At 55.2% G+C, this 21,137-nt stretch overlaps 4 protein-coding genes across 4 annotated transcripts; 3 read left to right on the plus strand and 1 right to left on the minus strand.

Moving 5' to 3' along the window:
* Positions 1 to 1,353: 1,353 nt before the first annotated feature.
* On the plus strand, positions 1,354 to 12,244 carry EAH_00010540 (hypothetical protein, conserved; the record flags this gene model as incomplete). Its single annotated transcript, XM_013395109.1, has 5 exons — positions 1,354 to 1,369; positions 1,649 to 1,683; positions 2,014 to 2,081; positions 2,309 to 11,421; positions 11,814 to 12,244. The coding sequence occupies 5 exons, from the start codon at positions 1,354 to 1,356 to the stop codon at positions 12,242 to 12,244; spliced, it is 9,663 nt and encodes a 3,220-aa protein (XP_013250563.1).
* Positions 12,245 to 12,401: 157 nt separating this feature from the next.
* On the minus strand, positions 12,402 to 12,905 carry EAH_00010550 (hypothetical protein; the record flags this gene model as incomplete). Its single annotated transcript, XM_013395110.1, has 1 exon — positions 12,402 to 12,905. One exon carries the CDS (start codon positions 12,903 to 12,905, stop codon positions 12,402 to 12,404), a length of 504 nt encoding a protein of 167 aa, XP_013250564.1.
* A 2,047-nt stretch (positions 12,906 to 14,952) lies between these two features.
* Positions 14,953 to 17,336, plus strand: EAH_00010560 (hypothetical protein, conserved; the record flags this gene model as incomplete). Its single annotated transcript, XM_013395111.1, has 5 exons — positions 14,953 to 16,099; positions 16,364 to 16,446; positions 16,766 to 16,823; positions 17,022 to 17,188; positions 17,310 to 17,336. The coding sequence occupies 5 exons, from the start codon at positions 14,953 to 14,955 to the stop codon at positions 17,334 to 17,336; spliced, it is 1,482 nt and encodes a 493-aa protein (XP_013250565.1).
* Positions 17,337 to 19,242: 1,906 nt separating this feature from the next.
* EAH_00010570 (proteasome component PRE3 precursor, putative) lies at positions 19,243 to 20,028 on the plus strand (the record flags this gene model as incomplete). Its single annotated transcript, XM_013395112.1, has 1 exon — positions 19,243 to 20,028. One exon carries the CDS (start codon positions 19,243 to 19,245, stop codon positions 20,026 to 20,028), a length of 786 nt encoding a protein of 261 aa, XP_013250566.1.
* Between the last annotated feature and the right edge of the window lie 1,109 nt (positions 20,029 to 21,137).

Below are 21,137 nucleotides of genomic sequence, written 5' to 3' on the forward strand. Positions count from 1 at the left end.
GGAGGCCACATGGAAAATACAATCAGGTCCAAAGCCCTAAAACCCAAACCCTAAACCCCAAACCCTAAACCCTAAACCCTGAACCCTAAACCCTATAGCTCAACTTGAAGCCTGTCGCGATTGTTGCATACGATCAGCAGCAAAACACTAGAAGCTGTACCAGGAGCCGGGAAACACAATTAACACTGACAGCAGCAGCAGCAACAGCAGCGCGTGCGTCTGCATCTGTGCATTTCAGGCGCTGTCCGTCAGCTGCAGCGCTCTGCGAGCGCAGCAACGCGGCGGGGATTTATGTTTTTCTCGTTGCAGCAAAATTCACAGCAGCAGCAGCGGCAGCAGCAGCAGCTGCTGCTGCAGCGCAGGCAGCAGGCTGCTGCTCCACCCCGGTGGGTGTAGCTCAGCACGGGGAGCTTCACCAGGCCTCCCTCCACACCAGTGAAGACGAAGGGCTGTTTAAAAGGGTTAATGAAGCAGTACAAAACAATAACACTACGTAGCAACCAAAGTCATGTACAAGGAAAGTTAAAAAGCTAAACAAACAGTGTCATACAAACAAACAAAAGAAACGGCACATAAAATTAAGCAAAAAAGCAAAGTTGAAGACAAAACACGGGCAGAAATTAGACAAAGTTAGACAAACAAACAAAGTTAAACAAACCAACAATGTTATAAAGCAACAAGGTCATAAAAGTAGACTATACAGACAAAGCAAGCGGAAAAATAAACAGTTAGACAAACAAAGTTGAACAAACAAACAAAGCAGAAAAAACAAAGGGAGAAGACGAACAAAATTAAACGCATGAACAGGTTTAGGAGGGCAAAGAAGGATTGGAAAAGACAAAGTTAACAGCCAAGCAAAGATAGATAACAAAGTTAAACAAACAAAGTTAAATAACAAGCAATGTTAAGCAGTCGAAGATAAATAACAAACCAAGTCAAACAAACGAAGAAAAATGGCAAAGTTGAACGAACAAAGTTAAACAGCGAACAAAGTTAAAAAAGGAAAGTTAAATAACAAACAATGCTAAACAAACAAAGATACACGAAAACAAAATTAGATGAAGTCAAAGACGAACACAATATTAAACGAACAAACTTGAGCTATCAAATAAGCATAACAAACAAACAAAACAAACAAAACGAACAAGCAAAACGGGCGACAGGCAAAGTATAAACAAGCGGACACACACTAACGAACAAGAAAAATTCAAAGAAATGCAAGCAGAGACAGATGCGCAACTCGGCGGGCTGGCAGGCTTCCTTTCTACCTCAACGGGCCCTGGCTCTTCTTTGAAGCTACTGCACGTGTGCACATATAAATATTTATGTACATATAGATATACAGATATGGATATGCACATACATATGCGTATGCATATCTATTTTGACAAGTACATACATATGAATGCTATATATATAATTCTTGGGGGCCCTAAGAAGAGTGCATGCAGGCGCTTGCTGCGGGGGGTTTCCACGGGGGGGCCCCCAAGGAGGGGCCCCCCCTGCACCTTCGCAGGGCCAGGGGACGGCTGGCTGCCCAGAGGTAGGGGGGGCTGTGATGAGGTGTGAGGGCCTCTTAGGGTAACGAAGTGAACGAAACTGCTGAAGGAAGAAGCGCAGAGGCGTCGTGCTTGTGTGGTGGCCGCAGGAGACACTCGAGACGCAGCCAAAGTCAAGCCTGGGGTGAGCCCAGGGGGACCTCTTGCTGCTGTTGCTGCTATTGCTGCTGTTGCTGCTGATGCGGCATCAAAGGCCTTCAGCTGACCAGCCGGCCTCCAGTTGCTGCTAGAGTTCCTGCGGCTAGAGTTGCTGCAGCTGCTGATGACTGGCGTGGTGCTGCTCCTGTTGCTGCTGAAGCCCCATTTAAACGGCCCCTTGACAGCAGCAGCTGCAGCAGCAGCAGCAGCAGCAGCAGCGTCACCAACCGCAGCAACCAGACAGCAGCAACGAAGTCATAGAAGACTGCAACCCGTTCTGTATTTGCTGGTGCTGCTGCTGCGTGCGCTGCCGCAGACAGGAGGGGAGATGGGGCTGAAGGGCCGCTGGTATCGGCGACTCGGGCCTACGGGTATACCTTCTGGGTTTGTTTTGCGTTTGGCGCTGTTCTTTTTGTTCCTTTTCTTTCTTTGTTTCTGTGCATGCACGCGTCGTGCCTGTTGTCTCCTCAGTTACACCTTCACCTTTCTCCCTCAGTTATTTGAATTCGTTTGGTCGTTTGGTTTATAAGGGGCTGCTGGCCCAGGTGCTCTTTGCTGCTGCAGCTGCAGCAACACCCTCTGCTGATCAGTGCTGCTGGGTGCTGCTGCAGGCGCAGCTCAAGCTCGAGAGGCATTGTGGCGTTGCCTGTGCCGAGGAGGGACCCCGCAACAGTAGCAGCAGCAGCAGCAGCCACGGGGGGCACTTTGCATGCAACAAAGGCGGAGAGAGGGGCCCCTGAGGGCCCTTCGTTTACAGAGACGGTGCAGCAGGTGCTGGAGAACCTGCAGCACCTCTCGGACCCTTTTCGTGTTCAGCAGCAGATAACGCTGCAGCAGCAGCAGGCCCATGCTGGGGAGCGGTATACAAGGTATATAGACATCACAGCAGTAGCAGATAGCAGCAGACGGCGCTCTAGGGGGAAGCCAGTGGACAGAAGCTGCAACAGCAGCAGCTGCTTCTACAGCGGAGACACGTTAGCCTCAACGGGCGACCGGAAGCAGCAGCGGCAGCTGCAGCTGCTGCTTCAGCTGCTGCCAGCTGAGGGGCAGCAGCTGCTGCACGATGTCCTGACTGCAGAGCAGCAGCAGCAACACTATCTGCTGCATCTGCTGAGCCATGCGATGCAAGAAGAGCGCAGGACAGCAGCAGGAGCTGCTGCACGTAAAGAGTTTATTGCTGCTGCTGCAGCAGTTGACCATCTACTGCAAACCGGCCACGCACCTCCACCCCCAGCCGCAGCAACAGCAGCAGCAGCAACTGCAGCAGCAGCAGCAGCTGATGTACCACACCTGGCAGGGCCGACTACGCTTAAGAAGGCGCTCCCCCCTCCTCCGGATGCTTCCTCAGTAGCTACTGCAGCAGCCGCAGCAGCCGTTGCTGCTGCTACCAGCACCAGCAGCTGCGGAGGGCAACTGCGGGTGGGCCGAGACCCTTCGGGGGTTCTTGCTGCACTGCGCAGCGGCAAGACAAAAGAAGAAGGGACTCATCAGCTGCAGCAGCACACCGGCAGCAGCATCAGCAGCAGTCCTACAAAAAGCGGCTGGAGGACGGAGCAGAGGGCGCAGCAGCAGCGCATGCACACCGCAGCAGAAACCCTCAGGGCCCAGACGCTGCAGCAGCAACTTGTGCTGCAGGAGGAGCTGCTGATGCGGAAGCAGTTGGAGACCCGCATCCACGCACTCCTCACGCAAAAGACCACCAATCATCATCATCATCAGCAGCAGCAGCAGCAGATTCGCATAGCCGCGGCTCTCAGACGCCCCTCACTGGATGCAGCGGGCGCCGTGGAGCCGCCGCACTTCCCCCTTTTGGCCTGCACAATTGCTCAGCAGCGACTAAACAGCAGCAGCAGTAGCACTAGGATTGAAACAAACCTGCAGCAGCAACAGCAGCAGCAGCAGCAGCAGATGAAGCGAGAGAGTGCTCAGTTGGAGGATTCTGTAGTAGTAGAGGCCTTGAAAGAAGCCGAAGAGCTGCTACTGCGGGAGCAGCAGCAAACTGCTGCCTTCAAGCAGGCGGTCGTCTCCCCTATAAGCTACTTGAATAGCCCTGCAGCAGCAGCAGTTGGTGAAGTAGCAACAGCAGCAACACCAAGCCCATGCGATGCAGCATCCTGCTGCTCCCACGCAACAACTGACAAGCTGCAGCTGCTGCAGGAGACAGCCGCCAGGCTAGGGCCAGCGACGCACTGCAGCAACGATCTATTGCTGCAGCAGCAACACCAACAGCGGCAACAACAACAACAGCAGCAGCAGCAACAGGACGCAAGTTGGCAGCAACGGCAAGACGCTGCGCATGAGGAACGAGGAGTCCTGTCGTCCCAGCCGCAGCCCATCCCTCAGCCGCTGCTGCTGCCGCAGCAGCAAATGCTGCAGCAGGAGCAGACGCAGCAGCCAATGCAGCAGCAGGTGTTCGCACTGCTGCAACAAATGCTGCTGCAGCAGCAATCCATCCAGCAGCAGACGCTGCAGCAGCAGGAAAGGGTTTACTCCTCCCAGCAGCAGCACCAGCTGCTGGTGCTCGATAAGGAGCAGCAGACTGACAAACTTGAGGGCCTGTCGCGGCTGCCTTCTCTACTGGAGTGCAGCAGGCAGCAGCAGCGCCTCCGCGGTGCTGCTGCTGCAGCAGCTGCACCCGGTGCACCAGCTGCAGCAGTTTCTGTAGCCCCATCTGAACCCCACAGCCAACTACTAGAAGCACAACAGCCTCAGAAACAGCAGCTGCAGCAGCAGCAGGCTCGCTCCATTGAATTCTGTAGCAGCAAGACAGGGCAGCCATGCCACACTGCAGACGCGTCTGAATACCCAAACCAGCGCCAAAACCAGGAGCAACAGCAACAGGAGCAGGAGCAACTGCTGCAGCAGCGTGGGCAGGGGCACCATCAGCAGCTGCAGCAGGAAAAGCAACAGCAGGAGGAACAGGAGCAGGAGCTCCAACTACAGCAGCAACTGCTGGAGGACACCCAGGAGCAACAGGACCATAAGCAAGACGGGGAGGAGCGGCGGCAGAGGCAACTAAAGCACCAACAACAGCAAACGCTGCAACAGCAGCAGCAGCAGCAACAACAGGCCCAACTGCAGCCGCGTCAACAGCTGCAGCAGCAGCAACAACAACAACAAAACCAGCGCCAGGAACCTCGGGCACAGCAGCAACAACACCGAGTGGACCTGGGGCAAACACAACTGCAAGAACAGCACCAGGACGGGCAGCAGCAGCAGGAGCAGCAGAAGGAACTGCTACCTCATCTTCGAAGGCAGCAGCCTCAACGCAGTCCCTCACCGCGCAGAACAAAGCGCAAACGCCTGACCGAGCTGCCGCAGCGGCAGCAACTGCAGCAGCAGCAGCAACAGCAGCGTAGAAGCTGCAGCAGCGCGTCGAGAAGCCCCAAGCTTAGTGTGGAGCAGAGAAAGTCACAAACAGCATCTGCAGCAGCAACAGCAAAGGGGGCCTCAATAAGCTGCAACAGCCAGCAGCAGCCTTCCTCCCCACAGCCCACAGCCAGTCGCGCGGGAGGGGCCCAACCCCGTCGGAGCCACAGCTGTGGGCAACAGCAGCAGCAGCTGCAGCAGCAACAGCAACAGCACTCCCAGAAACTGCTGCCGCACCACCAACAGCAGCTCCAGAAGCGGCGGCCGCAACAACAGCAGCAAAAGCAACAGCAGCAGAAACAGCATCGGCTGGAGCAGCACGAACAGCAGCAGCAGCAACGGCAACAGCAACAGCAGCTGCAGCAGCAGCAGCAACAACAAGAGTTGCAGCAGCAGCAGCAACAACAAGAGCTGCAGCAGCAGCAACAGAGTATCCTAGAACTGTGTCGTTCTCCTCCTCTTACCCCTCGAGATGGGGGCCCCAGCCTTCGACTCATTCGCGGCAGGCAGACCTTCACCCACTGCGGGCAGCCCCTCCCTCAGCAGCAACAACGGCAGCAGAGGTTTAAACCTAAACCCCGCTCCCTCACTGCTTTTGTTCCTTACCAAGGAAGCCTGCATCAGCCGCTGCAGCTGCAGCTGCAGCAGCAGGAGGAGCAGCAGCAGCTGCTGCTGGAAGAAGAGCTGCAACTCGAAGAGATGAACTCCTTTGCGGTCTCTCAATTCAACAGCAGCAATACCCGTAAGGCCATATTCGGAGGGGACCAGGGACACCAGCAGCAGCAACAGCAGCAGGAGCATCAACAGATCACGGGGGGGCCCGCTGCGGTGTATAGGGGGTTCTTCTCTTCAAGCAAGGAGAGGGGGGCCAGCGGAGGGCAGCAACGCCAGGCACCGGCAGACGAAAGCAGCCCACAGCCGATACACAAAACAACAACAGCAGCAACTCGTGACGCAGCAGAAGCGCCCGCTGCTGCTGCAGCAGCTGCTGTTCCCGCTGCAGCAGCAGCTGCAGCTGCCCCAGCGCCACAGACGTCGGGTGAACGAGGTGCACAACAAAAGTCTGCAGCGTCAGCTGCTCCAGCAACAGTAATGGCCGCTGCAGCAGCAGCAGCAGCAAACGTTGGGACCTTCGCCAGAACAAAAAAGGGTTTGGGCGGAGCAACTCAACGGAGCTACAGCAGTTGCACATACACCTCAGCCGCTCGCAGTGTATCAGGGCCTCCCTTTAGTACGAACCGCGCCTACACTGCGCTGCAGTCACCTGCAGCAGCAGCAGCAGCAAGGGCGGCTGATGCTGGAGCAGACGTCGATGCGGGAAGCAACAATAACAGTAACAGTAACAGCAGCAGCAGCAGCACCAGCAGTACAACTGGAGAGAGTGAACGCTGCAGATCTTCCTCTCGGCCTGCTGCTTCGCTCAGCCCTGGGGCCCGCGGAATACTGCGCGGCAGAGCCTACTCAACAGCTCCTCCTGCCGCGCTGCACAAGAGCAGCAGCGGCAGAAGCAGCAGCAAGGGCAGGCAGCAGAGGCTGTTTACTCAGCAGCTGCAAAGCGGCCCAAGGGGACTTTCTGTGGCAGCAGCACCCACTGGAGGGAGCAGCAGCGTCAAGGCTGTTCGCATCATGATCAGCAGCAACAGCAGCAAGAGCAGCAACAGCAGCAACTGCAGGAGCGGCATCGTGAGGAACCGGAAGCTCACGCCATACCCTCTGACTGCTGCCGCCTATGGGCTGCCTCAGCAGAGTCAGCAGGGGATGTCGAGACACCGCAGCCAAACAGTTGCTGTTGCTGCTTCTCGCAGCAAGAGCTGCACCTGCAGCAGCAGCAGCACAAGCAGCAGATGGGATGGACAGCGGCCTCTCAGAGGGAACGCCTCACCTCCAGCCAGAAGAGCCACGAGCTCTGCTGCTAGATGCACCCTTAGCAACAGCAGCAGCAACAACAACAGCAACAAGCAAGACAACCGCGCGGCAGCAAACGGGCGGCACGCCTTCGCCAAGGCGCAAACTGCAGCACCAGAAAAACCCACAGACGAAGCAGCAGCAGCAGCAGTAGCTGCAGCTGCAGACGGCGAAGCAGCTACGGGAAGAGAAGAAGCAGATGAACGAGTAGAAGCACCAGAAGCAGACGAACCAGAAGCAGATACAGCAACGGAAAGAGCAGCACCAACAGCAGATGCAACAGAAAGTGCAGCAGCAGCTGGAGCAGCAGCATCGCCAGCAGCACAAGGTGAGGCAGCCGCAGAAGCCGCAACAGCAGCGGAGGAGGCAGCAGAAGAACCAGAAGGAGAAGCAGCCGTAACAGAATCAGCACCAGCAACCGAAGCAGCAGCAGCAGCAGCAGCAGCCAACGGAGGCGCTCAGCGGCTAAGAGCACAAACCTGCCTTTTGCCCCCCTCAGGAGGAGACGAAGGAGCGCAGCTGCTGCTCAGATCGCATTCTATAGCGGTACCTTCTGCTGCTGCGCTGCAGCACATGCAGCAGATGCAGCTGCTCCAGCAGCAACAGCTACAGCAGCAGATACAGCTTCAGCAACAGCTGCAGCAACACCTGCAGCAGCAGCGGCAGCAGGAGAGCGAGCAACAGCAGCAGTACATGCTAGAACAACGACAACACGACCAACAGCTGCTGCTGCAGTTGCAGCTGCAGCAGCAGCAACTGCAGCAGCAGCAACAGCGGCTGCAGCTTCTGCAGCTCCAACAGGAGCAGCAGCAGGTCCAGCTCCTGCAACTGCAACAGCAGCAGCAGCAGCAGCAACAGCAGCAGCAGCAGCATGCCAACTATATGAACCAGACGAGCTGGCATTCAGGGGAGGGCGTCGAAACAGCACTCAGCCCGGGCCGACTTCCTTTCTGGGTGCCTTTGTCTCCCTCTCTGAACTTCAGCCAGAACAGCAGCAGAATGCAACCCCATAGAGAACCACCAGAAGGCGGCAACACCCCCGGCAGCAGCCGAAGCAGCAGCAGCAGCACCAGCTTGCTGCTGAGGCGCTGCAGCAACCCCATGCAGTGGGGCTCAGCCGATAGCTTTGAGGAACCCAGCGAAAACCCTTGGCACGAACACCTGCTGCAGCAGCAGCAGCACCAAATGCAGCAGCGACAACGACAGCAGCAGCAGCACAACAATGAGGAGCACCAAATGCAGCAGCGACAACGACAGCAGCAGCAGCACAACAATGAGGAGGAGGAGCAGCAGCAACTTCACGATGTTGGCTATCCGCTGCTGCACAGGACCCCTGAAGAACCCCCCAACCGCCCCTGTAGCACTAGCGAGGAAGTGCTTCAACTCAGCGGCAGCAGCAGCAACAACAACAACAGCAGCAGCGGCACCAACAACAACAGCAAGAGCGAAAACAAAAACAGCAGCAGCAGCAGCAACAACAACAACACCAACGACAACGACAGCAGCGGCTCCCTAAGGAGCCTCAGCATAGCTAGCTTCCCAATGAGAAGCTTCTCGGGCCTGATGGGGGAGCCTCCACCTGAACCGACTTCAGGACTGCCTGAAGCACCAGTAGCAGCTGCTGCTCCAGTTGCAGCACCGGAGCCAGACGCAGCCGCGCGAGAAGCAGCTGAAGTGCTGTCCCCCGTTGCAGCGGGGGACAGCACTTCAGCTGCTGGAATGGAGAGACACGCAGCGACACCAGCAGCAGCAGCAGCAGAAGACAGTGCGCCTGCAGCCGCAGCGACAGCAACAACAACAGCTATTACGCAGCAAACTGCAGCATCATCAGAAAGTGCTGCAGCCGATGCAGCAGCAGCAGCCCAGCAATCAGTGGGAGCCGAAGAAGACGCAGTACCCGCAGCAGCACCAAAAGAAGGGGTAGAAGCAGCAGAACCAGTAGCAGCAGCACAGCCTGCAACAGCCGGACAAGCAACAGCAGCAGAAAGAGCAGCAGCGGCAGTAACAACTCCTCAGGTCTACGAGTACGCATCTTACCGGCTCCCTTCCTACAAGATTCTCTGCGCCGTTGCTGCAGCTCAGCGCGAGCAGCAGCAAAAGCAACAGCAGCAGCAGCAACACCAGCAGGAGACAGCAGCCTTGTACGAATCTCTGCCTAGTGAGGCGGGAGGCCCGACAAGGGATCAGGGGAAGGGCTCATGGCCCTTAAGGCTGCTCTCCTTGCCCCGTACGCTGCTGCAGCCGCTGCTGCACTCAACTCGCAGCAGCAGCAAAAACAGCAACGAGAGCAGCAATAGCATAGAGCCCAGCAGCAGCAATATGGAAGAAGAGGGAACTGCTGCTGAGGGACGTCTGCCTAACAACGACCTGGAAACAGAAGGAGCGGCGCCCTCTGCCGTGGCACAACAGCAAGAACAGCACCAGCAGCAGCAACAGGAGAAACAGCAGCAACAGGAGCAACAGCAGCAGGAAGAGCAGCAGCAGGAGAAGCAGGAGCAGGAGAAGCAGCAGCAGCAGCAGCAGCAGCAGCAGCAGGAGCGGCAACAGCAACAGCAGCAGCAGGAGCAGCAGCAGCAGCAGGAGCAACAGCAGCAGCAGGACCAACAGCAGCAGCAGGACCAACAGCAGCAGCAGCAACACAGTTCCCGTGGACTGTTCGTTCCCCTCCTTGCTGGGAGCTCCTTAGCGGCTTCGATGCTTTCACCTAGAGACACTTCAGCAGCAGCAGCAGCTGCAGCAATAGCAGCAACTGCAACGGGTGCAGCAACAACAGCAGCATCAGCAGCAGCAACAGCGACGGGAGCCGCAAGAGCGGCCACAGTAGCAGCAGCCGCCGCCGCCGCAGCAGCAGCAGCAGCAACAGTAGCCCCTCCAATTGTTGCTGACGAGCCCTTTGACCCCCAACTCAGCGACGGCGAGGTGAGGCAAAACGCCGTCTATGAGGCCTTCCCTCTATCTCTTTCAGGTGTATCCTCAGCTGCACCTCTCTTCCCTTGGGTGAGGCCCAGCAGCTCGCAGGCAGAAGCGCTGCTGCAGCAACTCAGTGAGGGAGAGGTCTGCAATCATTCGCTTGCCACGCAGCGCACTCTGCTCCTGCCAGCCCCACTGCAGCAGCAGCAGCAGCTGCAGCAGCAGCACCAACATGCGCAGCACCAACTGCAACTGCAGACGCAGCAGCACCAACTGCTGCAGTTGCAACAACAGCAGCAGCATCTGCTGCAGCTGCAACAACAGCAGCAACAGCAGCAGCAGCATCTGAACTTCTTTCCTGCGACAGCTACAAGCCTGCCGTTCGCCCCAACCACCATTCGAGCTGCTGCTGCTGCTGCAACCCCACAACTTACTGCTGCAGCACTCAACGACTACAGCAGCAACTCCAGCATACCCACCGTAGCTACCGGCTTTAGCACCCACCTCTCTCGCCCCACGCAGCATATGCAGCAACGGCAGCAGCAGCAGCAGCAGCAGCAAAATCTGAGCCTCATGTTTCTAGAGGAGGGCCACCTGGCAACGGAAAAGCCCTCACTGCCGTCTGAGGCCGCCAGCAGCGATGCCTCAAACGCTGTGCACAGGGCCAGCTACACCCAGCAGCAGCAACAGCAACAGCAGCAGCAACAGCAGCAGCAACAGCAGCAGCAACGGCTGCCCCGTGACCCATTGCCACTAACGCCACAGCTACAACAGCAACAGCAGCAGCAAGAAGCGGCGCAACAGGATCACCACGCGCAGCAGCAGCAAGGGCAGCAGCAAGAGCAGGTGCAACCAGAGCAGCAAAGTGCACACCATCAACTAGCCGAAGCTCTCCCTAGCTGTCAGCAGCAGCATCTGTTGCAGCAGCTAGAACAGCAGCAGCATCAGCAAACGGTGCAACTGCAGAAGCCCGACCTCGAAAAGCAGCAGCAGCCGGACTTGCTGTTGGAAGAAGACCTCTTGCAGCAGCAACAGCAGCAGCAGTATTTGCTGCAGCGTGTCTTGCTCAGTGAGACCTTGCCAGCACAGCAGCCGCTGTGTACCCAGCAGCAGCAACAGCAGCACGAGCAGCAGCAGCAAGCTGAGCCGACGAAGCAAACGACGCAGCAGGAATTGCACGAGCAGCCAGAAGTACCACTGCAGCATTTGGAGGCAACAAAAGTATCTAAGAAGCAGGTGACCGGGGAGCTGGAATTCAGCAGCAGCAGCAGGTGGGAGGCAGCAGCGCAGCTCAGGATACGGGCCCCTGCAGCAGAGGAGCATCACCGGGGACCCCTCGATAATTGCTGCTACTGCACGTGCCCTCAATGCCTCCGCTGTCAGTGCTGCTGGTGCATGGCGGGGGTCCCCCAGCAGCACGCGGCAGTGCATGCAGCAGCGCCGCAGCTGCTGCTGCATGCGGGGGCCCCAATAGAAGGAAGCTGCAGCAGGAGGGAGCCGCACTTCTGCTGGGCTCACCGCAACCACCACGGCGCTGCAGGTCCGTCTGTCTTCTCTGCTCCCACCTAGTGATAGAAATGAGATGAAGTCAAGAAAATAATACAACAAAACAAAGTTATCTGTATTATTATAATGATGCAATATATTTTTTGCTTATAGTAATAATAATAATAAATAACAATAATAACAATAGTAATACTAATAATAATAACAATAGTAATACTAATAATAATAGTAACAACAGTAATACTAATAATAATAATAACAATAGTAATACTAATAATAATAATAGCGGGATAATACAAGAGAACACTGTAGTAATAATAAACGCGCAGGCTACCAGCAGCGTGCAGCATACGTGTTGCTGCTCCTGCAGCAGCAGCACGCAGCAGCAACACGAGGGCTGTTGCTGTCTGTTGTGTTTGCATGCAGCCGCCGATGGCGTTGCTGCACAGTGGGAGGGGCCCTCCGCCTTCTCTTCAGGGGGCCCGCATGCCCTACGAGAGTATGCGGACCGTACCCAGGGGGCCTCTCACCTGCAGCAGAGGGCCCCCCTTACAGCTTCTGTACGCCTGCACACAGAAGCGATAGACCCCCAAGAACTGTCTAAGGGCCACAAGGAAGAGGCTAGGGGCCCCCACCACGAGTATGGGGCCCCACATGAAGAGTATAGGGGCCCCCACAAAGAGGCTGGAGTCCCCCAAGAAGGGAGTGGAGGCCCCCAAGAACTGGCTGGGGACCCCCAAGAAGAGTATGGGGGCCCGCAGGAAGTGGCTGGGGGCCCCCAAGAAGAGGCTGGGAGCCCCCAGCCAACCCAGCAGGGGCCCCTAAGCCCCTCGGAGGATTTAGGATTGTTGACGTGAGACGCCCGGCAACTCTCAATGTGCTAATTAAGCTGCTGTTTGCAGGTCTACACAATGCGGATTAGGGTTTAGGGTTTAGGGTTTAGGGTTCAATTTCTTTATTGAGTTGTTAAAGGTCTGCATAACTGCACGCATGCAGCCAAGTGGCGGGCATTCATTACAAGGTGAGCTGCTCTTTCCTGTTGCCGCTGCCTGTTGCTGCTGTCCGTTGCTGCTGCTGCTGTTGGCGCTGCTGGTGCTGCTGCTGCTGCAGCAAGGAAGACGTGCTGCAGGCTTTAGGGGCCTTGATGACGAGCGGTTGTTTGACCCCAGACGAATTCCTATCGCTGCAGCACCAAGTCGAAGGCAACTTATCGTCAGCTTTGCTGCTGCTGCTGCTTGTGCTGCTGTCGCTGCTGCTGTTGTTCGTGCTGTTGTTTCTGCTGTTGTTGTTGACGCTGTTGTAGGCATAGTTGTTGTGGCAACTGTTCTTGCTCCTGCCGTCTGTGTCTCCGTTGTTTCTGGTGTTGGTGCACTTGCTGCTGCTTCCGGAAAATGCTGTTGCTGCTGCTACTCTTGCTGCTACTGCTGCTGCCCGTGTTGTCACTGTTGCTGCTGCTGGACCTGCGACCGATCGACTCAACAAACGCTGCGCTACTTCTGGAAGAGATGAGATGAACATGTTGGTACTGCTGATGTTGCTGCTGCTCTTATTGCTGCTGCTGCTGCTGCTGCTGCTGCAGAGGCGTGCCGCAAGCGATAATGAAGTTTTGCGCAGACAGCAATGGCGAGTTGATGGTGCACACACTCAAGGGCCTCGCATCCCAGTACCCAAGCCTTAAACCTTAAACCCTAAACACTATCTCACTCTGTAGCCGCTTGTATCAACGTGAGCCGGGCCCCCATGGGTGCGGTGGGGGCCCCTTCAGCAGTACCCTTTCGAGGGGAGCCCCTTATTTGAGGGTCGCTCTGCATTTTTTGGGGGGCCCCTTTAAAAAGCCACTCATACTGCAGCCCCACAAAGGCAGGGAATCTGTTTATTGCTTCGGGGCAGCAGCAGCAGCAGCAACAGTTCTTAGGGGCCCCTCGGGGTTTCCTGTAGAGAAAGGCAGCACCCACCAGCCCCTCTCCGCTGTGCTGCTGCACTGCACTCACACGCAGCGCGCCCCGCCCTTCAGAACACAGGGAGTGCTACGCTGCGGGCGCAGAGCTCTGCTGCAGCAAAAGTTGCTGCAGCACGGGCTGCTGCACGATTGGTTGCTGCAGCACAGGCTGCTGCAGCACAGCACTTGTCTGCGTCTGCATTGAGGCTTCCTTGCCTTGCAGCAGCGGCTACAGCAGCAAAGCATGCTGTTCTACTGATAAGCAAATTTGTCTTTACATCCTCTCCGCGTCGCCAACCCCACCGGAGCACAGGCTGCTGCAGCACAAGGCACTGCTGCAGCTGTGTGCCGGGGATAAGAGGGAAGAGGGTTTTTGCGGGCGTCTCTAGAGAAATGTCTCCCCAATTATTTTAAATATTTTTGTTTGTGAGGTTGCACCCAACGAACTCAGTTTCTGTATAGGGCTGCTGCAGCAAACAAGCTGTTGCTCCACACCAGCCGCTGCAGCAAACAATCTGCTGCTGCACACCAGCTGCTGCAGCAAACAAGCTGTTGCTCCACACCAGCCGCTGCAGCAAACAATCTGCTGCTGCACACCAGCTGCTGCTGCAAACAAGCTGTTGCTCCACACCAGCCGCTGCAGCAAACAAGCTGCTGCTGCACACCAGCTGCTGACTGCAACCACGCATTGATGCATAAGCCAACTGCGGAGTGCTTCTAAACACCAACTGAGCCCTCAGCAGCTGCTGCGCTGCACTGACCCCACCCCAGAAGTTATTCTCTTACCCATTCCTGCAGACAACAACCAGTAGCAAAGTGGTTGCTGCTGCTGCTGCTGCTCTTGCTGCATGTCTTTCTGTTGTCTTTCCTAAACCCCAAGTAGTACGTAATAAGCACAAAGCCATAAACCCTAAGCCCTAAACCCTAAACTCAAAACCTAAAACCCTCAAGCCTGAACTTTAAACACTAAACCTAGGATTTAGACCGTACATCGGTGCCTGCAATCGTGGAGAGTGCAGGTACTTCCTATTCTTATATCAGAGCTTCTCTCATACAAATTCAGGCTGCTGCTACTTCTGCTGTTGCTGCTGCTGCTGCTGCAGCTGCTGGAGCTGCTGCTGCGGCTTAGCAGTAGCGGGGGGCGGCGGTATGAGGGGCCAGGCGAGCAAGGGGACGTCGGCCGTGTGCAGTGTGCTGGTGTTTGTCTTTTAAATATAATTATTAATAAATTATATTTCTTCTTTACCAGCTCGTAACCGTCTTAATAGCGATAGCAGCATCAGCAGCAGCAGCAGCCGCAGCAGCAGCTACAGCAGCAGCAGCAAGAGCAGCGGCGGCCTGTCTGTTGGCACTCCTGCGTCTGCCTTTGTCTGGAGGCGTCTCTGTCCTCTATATGTTTTTGTTTCTTTTTTATTTATTATTAATTAACTCTAATCTTCACCCAGAGCGCCCCTCCCCTCCGCCGGGGGCCCGAGGTGAGAGCATTTCGTACGGGGACTGCTGTTGCTTGCTGGCTGCTGAATAGCAGCAGCAGCAGCAGCACAGCAGCAGCAGCAGCAGCAGAGCAGCAGCGACAAGAGCAACATATCAGCAGCGGCTGCAAGTACTGCGGCGTAGCTAGAAGCCATGAGCGGGGAGTGGCTCCCTCAGGGGCCCCTCTTAGAGGACCATGGGGGGCCCCCCTTGGGGGCCCCCCAGCCGAACCCTGCGCAATGCGGGGGGGCCCCCCACAAGCCGGCGCTGTCTCCTTCTCCAGATTCACTTTGGCGCCCGAAGCTGGAGGGGCCTTTCGAAGCGGCCTTTCCCTGGGGGCCCCCCCAGGGCGGCCTCCCCTCCACGGGGGCCCTTGAGGGGGCCCTGCGCGGCTATGGAGTCCCTAAGGGCCCCCGAAGCGTCAGCAGCTTCAGCCCCAGTGAGGAGGAGGCGGTGTGCGAGTCAACGGCGCCTTCTGAGAGCTTCTGGCAAGGGCCTGCTTCTCCGCTGCTGACGGGGGCCCCCTTGTGGGGCCGCCAACAGGTAGCAGCAGCAGCAGCAGCTGCTGCTGCTGGTCCTTTTGCAAACGGCAGCACTGTTGTAGAGGTGCACCACTTGTCTCCCAGCTCATCCTTTGAGGGGCAGGAGAAGGACACAGAAGCACCAGACAGCCTCTTGCTGCCGCCCTCTGCTGCCACAGCTGATGCTGCTGCTGCTGCTCAGGAGCATAGCAGCAGCAGCAGCGGCATCGGCAATGGGGTGTCTCCTTTAGTGCAGTTTCTAAGAACTTCAAAGGCCCTCAAGATGTCGCTGACGCGCACGATGGAGATGCAGCAGCAGACGCTGCAGCTGCTGCTGCTGCACCCACATATCGCTCCCCCGGATATGGAAGCCCCGTGCTGCTGGTGCTCAGCAGCAGCAGCAAACCCGCAGCAGCAAGAGCAGCAGCAACAGAGTGGATGCGTGGTGCTGCTCCAGATCGAGATGCTGCAGCAGCTGCTTCAGCAAGCTAGCTCGCAGCTGCAGGAGCGGCAGGAAGACTTGCTAGCTGCAGAGGCCCAGCTGCAGCAGCAGCAGCAGCAGGAGGAGCAGCAGGACGGGCTGTCGGCTCTGTTGCCACATTGGCAGCAGCAGCAGCACCAGCAACAGCTCGCAGCAGCAGCAGCAGAACTCCGCATCCGCCGCAGCGTGCTGAAGCACCAGTTTGCCGACTTCCAAGAGGCGCTGCAACTGCAGCAGCAACTGCAGCAGGAAGCAAATGCGCGGTGGCTGCTTGAAGCAGCAGACCAAATAAGAGGCTGTCAGTCGCGCCTCTGCCGTGAATCCTGCTGCTGTTGCTGCTGCTATTTGCTTCTCTTGCTGCTGGTGCTGCTGCTCTTGTTTGTTTCTCTTGCTGCTGGTGCTGTAGCCCTTGCTGCTGCTGCTGGTGCTGCTGCTGTTTGCTTCTCTTGCTGCTGGTGGTGTAGGTGCTCATGCTGGTGCTGCTGTTGCTGCATGTGCTGCTGCTGCAGCTGCTGCAGCGTGAGCTGAAGAGGGGGGTGGTTCTTTTGTTTTTGTGCTGCAGCATTTCCGGGTGCTGCTACGGAGCAGCTGAGCGGTCTGCTGGCGCCTTTGTCTGCCTCCCCATGGACAGGGCATATAACAAGTGTAGGCCTAGGCAGCAGCAGCAGTAGCAGCAGCAGTAGAAGCAGCAGCAGAAGCAGCAGCAGCAGCGATAACCGTAGCTGCAGCAGCTGTAGCAATAACCTCAGCTACAGCAGTAACAGCCAGCTCACCTCTAGTAGCAGCAACAGTAGAGGCGGCAGCAGCACGTGCTGCTGCTGCTACTGCTGCAGGAATACAGAAAAAGCGGAGAGGAGAGCGGGGTGGTAAAAGAACCGAGACAGCAGCTGCAGCAGCAGCAGCAACCGCCGATAGCAGCAACACCGAAATTTGTTTTCTGCTGCTGTGTGCGGTGCGTGCGCAGGGTCTTGTAGGGGCCCAGCTGTCAGAGAAGCGAAACAAACTCCTCAAGCTAGAAAACAGTAAGTAGTTGCAGCAGAAGCCGCAGCAGTAGCAGCAGCTGCAGCTGCTGCTGCTACGGCCCCCTCTAGTGCCGCAGGTGCAGCTGTTGCAGCTCTGTTTGGGGGGTCGTTTGCTGTTGCCTCACTGCTGCTGCTGCTGCTGCCGACGTTGCTATTGGCGTGCGTTTATTTTGCTGCTGCGTTTGCTCTTGCATGCAGAACTGAGGGAGCTGCAGCAGCTGGCAACGTTGCTGCAGCAACAGCAGCAGAAGAGACAACAACAGCAGCAGCAGCTTGCTACTGTCACGACGCATACGGAGAAGCTTACAGCTGCAGCTTGCACCGATTTGCTGCTCGCGCACAAATACCGCAAGCAGTCCATTAAAGTAACCTGCTGCTGCTGCTGTTGCTGCTGCCCGTCCCTGCTGCTGCGGCTGTTGCTGCTCCACTTGCTGCTGCTGCACGTGCCGTTCGTGCTGGGCTTCCTGCTCTCTGCTGCTGCTACAGCTGCCATACGACCAGGTGCAGCAGTAGCAGCAGCTACTGCTACAGCAGCACCTGCACCGGCAAGCCTATGCTGCTGTTGCCGAGGAGTAAATGGAATTATGGCTGCATTTGTGTGCGTGTGCTGCAGCAATCGTTATTGCTTGCTGCCGCTGTTGTGCTGATGTTCCTGCTGTTCGTCTTGCCGTATACTTCCCTAAGCTCGCTGCTCTCTCTGACGAGTTGAAGGAGTAGCAGCAGCAGCAGCGGGAATGCAGCGCCAGGAGCAGCAGCGGCAGTGGGAATGGAGCGCCAGCAGCAACGTCTGTTGCTGCAAGTGCAGCAGCAGCAAGAGCAGCAGCAATGGCGGTGTGCCTGTGCCTGTGTTCATCTCCCCGTTGGGCGCAGGGGCCTTTTGGGGTTGACTTGTTTTAGGTGAAGACAAGGGAGAAGAAGAGCAAGAAAAGGAAAGAAATAAAAAAAGAAAAGAAAAGCAAAAGAGGAAAGAAGACCGAAAATGCCAACGGAGACAGACAGCGGACATCCCGCGCTGTCCTCAGGGCTCTTCAACCCATCTGCAAACACATCTTTGTTTGTGTGTGCCACTGTATAGATGCAAACTGAATATGCTATATATATGTATGCATGCATGTATGCATGTATGTGCATATTCATGTATACATAGGTGTGTGTGCATTCTACTATCCAAATATGCATACCTATGTATGTAGTCTTATATATATATATATATATATATATATATATATGCGGAGGAGATGCGTGTGCTGTTCGCACTGAGTAGTGCAGCAGCACAGAGTTGGTTTGCGCAGTAAAAGGCGGGCAAACCCCACAGCAGTCGACGCCTTACGCGGCTGTTTTTCTGTGTGTGGCGGCAGCCATTGCTCCCTCCAGCTGTAGCTATCTACATCTAGCTGTAGATAGATACAGCTAGCTAGAGCTAGCCGTGGCTAGCTGCAGCTGACTGTAGGCAGGTCCGGCTGCGGATATGCCCGTAGACAGCAGACGGTTGGGGTGTACGCAGACTGCAGCGGCGAGCTGAGTGCGGTGTACAGACGGCTTAGGCGTACACTCAAGTGTTTCAATCACTAGGAGCAGTCTATGGCTGCATGCAAGGCAGAGAAAGACGGATGAATTCGAGTGTATGCGCGTACATCGCAGAACATACGAATGCGCAGTTAAGGACTAAGGGGGGCGGTGGGGAGCAGCGCGGTGGCTTAACGGCGCCCTCATCTTTGTGCTGATACTAGTCTTTTTGTTAACATTGTTTGAAAAGGCTTTCCCTTTTTAAATATAAAGGCATATTTTTAAACTCATTCACGCAGTATTCTTAGCATGCTCTCGCCTACTGCAGCCGATAGACGTTAGAAGCCCTGGAGGTTGTGTGCGTTACCAATGGGGAGCTGAGTATAAAGTAGAAGTAAATAATAATTAAATTTAAATAATAATTAAATTTAAATAATAATAATTGCTTTTCTTTACTCCAGACATACCAGGGAAGCAGCAGCTAACTCTCCTCTCCTCAGATGTATATATACATATATACTATATATAACCGCAAGCGGCGGCCTGAACGGTGTTTGTGGGGTTATGCCGCCGTAAGTGGCAGTCCATAGCGACGGAAACGATAAAAATAAACTAAGAACGAATTAATAAATAATAAAAATCTTGAATATAATATTTGATTGCTGCGTATTGCAGCGCTGGGCGCTGCTGCACACTGCTGCCGCTGCTGCTGCTGCTGCGCTGCTGCTACGTTTCGGCTGCATGCCTTTTTGTGCTGCAGCGAATGGCGTTGTGTGTTTTATGTTTTGTCTTCGCTTAAGGTGCTTCTGGAGTAAATAATTATTTACTTGTTTGTTCTATCCCTTTATTTCTGCTCCTTCTTCCTTCAGGAGCGGCGCTGCTTCCCGTAGACCCGTGAGCCCCCGTAGCAATAATGACTCAGGTGCTGTTGGACAGCGACGGGCTGCCTCGCTTGGCAGCAGGGTCGCTGTCTGGCTCTGCAGGAGCAGCAGCAGGAGCAGCAGCAGGAGCAGCAGCAGCCCTCGGGGGTTCTTTCGGGCCTGCAGCAGCCTTAGGGGGAGCCGAGGCCAGCGCGGGCGTGAAGACGGGGACAACAATCGTAGCTTGCTGCTATGCTGGAGGCGTCGTTCTGGGTGCAGACTCACGTACTTCAGCAGGGCCTTATGTTGTTAATAGAGCAGCGCGAAAGATAACGCGTCTGGGGGAGCGGATTTGCGTATGCCGCAGCGGGAGTGCAGCAGATACACAAGCACTGGCGCAGGTAGCACGGCTGCAGCTGCAGCTGTACTCACAGGAGCTGCCTAGACACTTCAAAGGTGCTGCTCGTGTGCGTGTTGCTGCTCATCTGCTGCAGCAGCTGTCTTACGAATATAAAGACGTACTTACAGCGGGCCTTATAGTGGCTGGGTGGGACCCTGTAGAGGGGCCCCAGGCCTTCTCTATCCCCATAGGCGGCAGCTGCATCCCTGTACAGTACACCGCAGGCGGCTCTGGGTCTGTCTTTATTACTGCTTTTCTAGATGAACATTTTAGGCCTAATATGAGTAAAGAAGAAGCCACACAACTCGTAGCAAAGGCTGTTGCGCATGCAATCAGAAGAGACGGCAGCTCTGGCGGACTCATCCGCATCGTTACTATTGAAAAAGACGCCATGGATGAAATATGCATTAAAGGAGATGATCTCCCTGGTGGCGCTTAAGTGCAGCTTTGGGATACTCTTTTTATTCTTTTTTCTTCTTTTTCTTCCTTTTCTTCGTATTATTCTTCTTATTCCTATATTATTATTATTCTGCTTTTTTCTCCTCTTTCTTCCTTCTTCTCTCTTCTTTCTTCTTGCTTTTTCCCTACAAACGCAGAGGAGCGTCTTTTTGATAATCTGCTTCGCCTCGTGGAGAAAAGAACGAAGACATTTTGCTGCTGTTCTGCTTCTGCAAAAGAAGAACAAGAGGAAGAGCATCTACTTGCTGTTCTTCTTCTTTTAAAATGCCTACAATTCGCAATATATATATATATATATATATAGTGTACGTACAGCAGCATGTGTGGCTCTACATGGTGCTGCAGCTACGCGTTGTTTACATCCATACATACATATTGATTCTTTAGGAGGCGGGAGGGTTTTGCTGAAGGTGCTTTATCGTTGAGTACACTCTTCAGGCACCGGCGGCACTGTGCATGCAGCAGCAGCAGCAGCAAATAGCTGCGGCTTCCAGCAGCAGAACAACGGATAGCGGCAGCTACAGCGATAGCCGTAAGCAGCATGTAGCTGCAGCAGCATGTAGCTGCAGCAGCATGTAGCTGCAGCAGCATGTAGCTGCAGCAGCATGTAGCTGCAGCAGCATGTGGCTGCAGCAGCAGCAGGTTGTTGCATCAGCAGCAGCAGCGGCGTTTTGCCTTAGCTACCGCTGCTGCTGCTGTTCTTTAGCCTGTTGGCTGCTAATGCTACGGAGGAAGCGCACCTTCTGGGGTGTACGTGGAGACAAACTCGGCAAACTTCACCGCATTTTGCGAGGTGTACGTACACCCTAAGTACAGAAAAGTTAATAGGCAAATATAATTCAACGTAACATCGGAATATCTTCTCTTCTCTAATATACAGATACTAATTAGTATCATATGTATATATATCTTTATATATAAGTGATGAAGTGTGTATGCATATGCTGTGCAGATGTATTTCACTGCGTGTTTACTCCTTCCTCGAGTATTACGGGCAAAGATGCTTCTGAGCAGCCGCAGCGGGTTTTTCTGAGAAGCCATGATATATACATGCATATATATATATATGCATATATATATATATATATA

The sequence above is a fragment of the Eimeria acervulina genome, genomic scaffold (genome assembly GCF_000499425.1).
Source record: "Eimeria acervulina Houghton genomic scaffold, Eah_scaff54, whole genome shotgun sequence".
Lineage (NCBI taxonomy): Eukaryota > Apicomplexa > Conoidasida > Eucoccidiorida > Eimeriidae > Eimeria > Eimeria acervulina.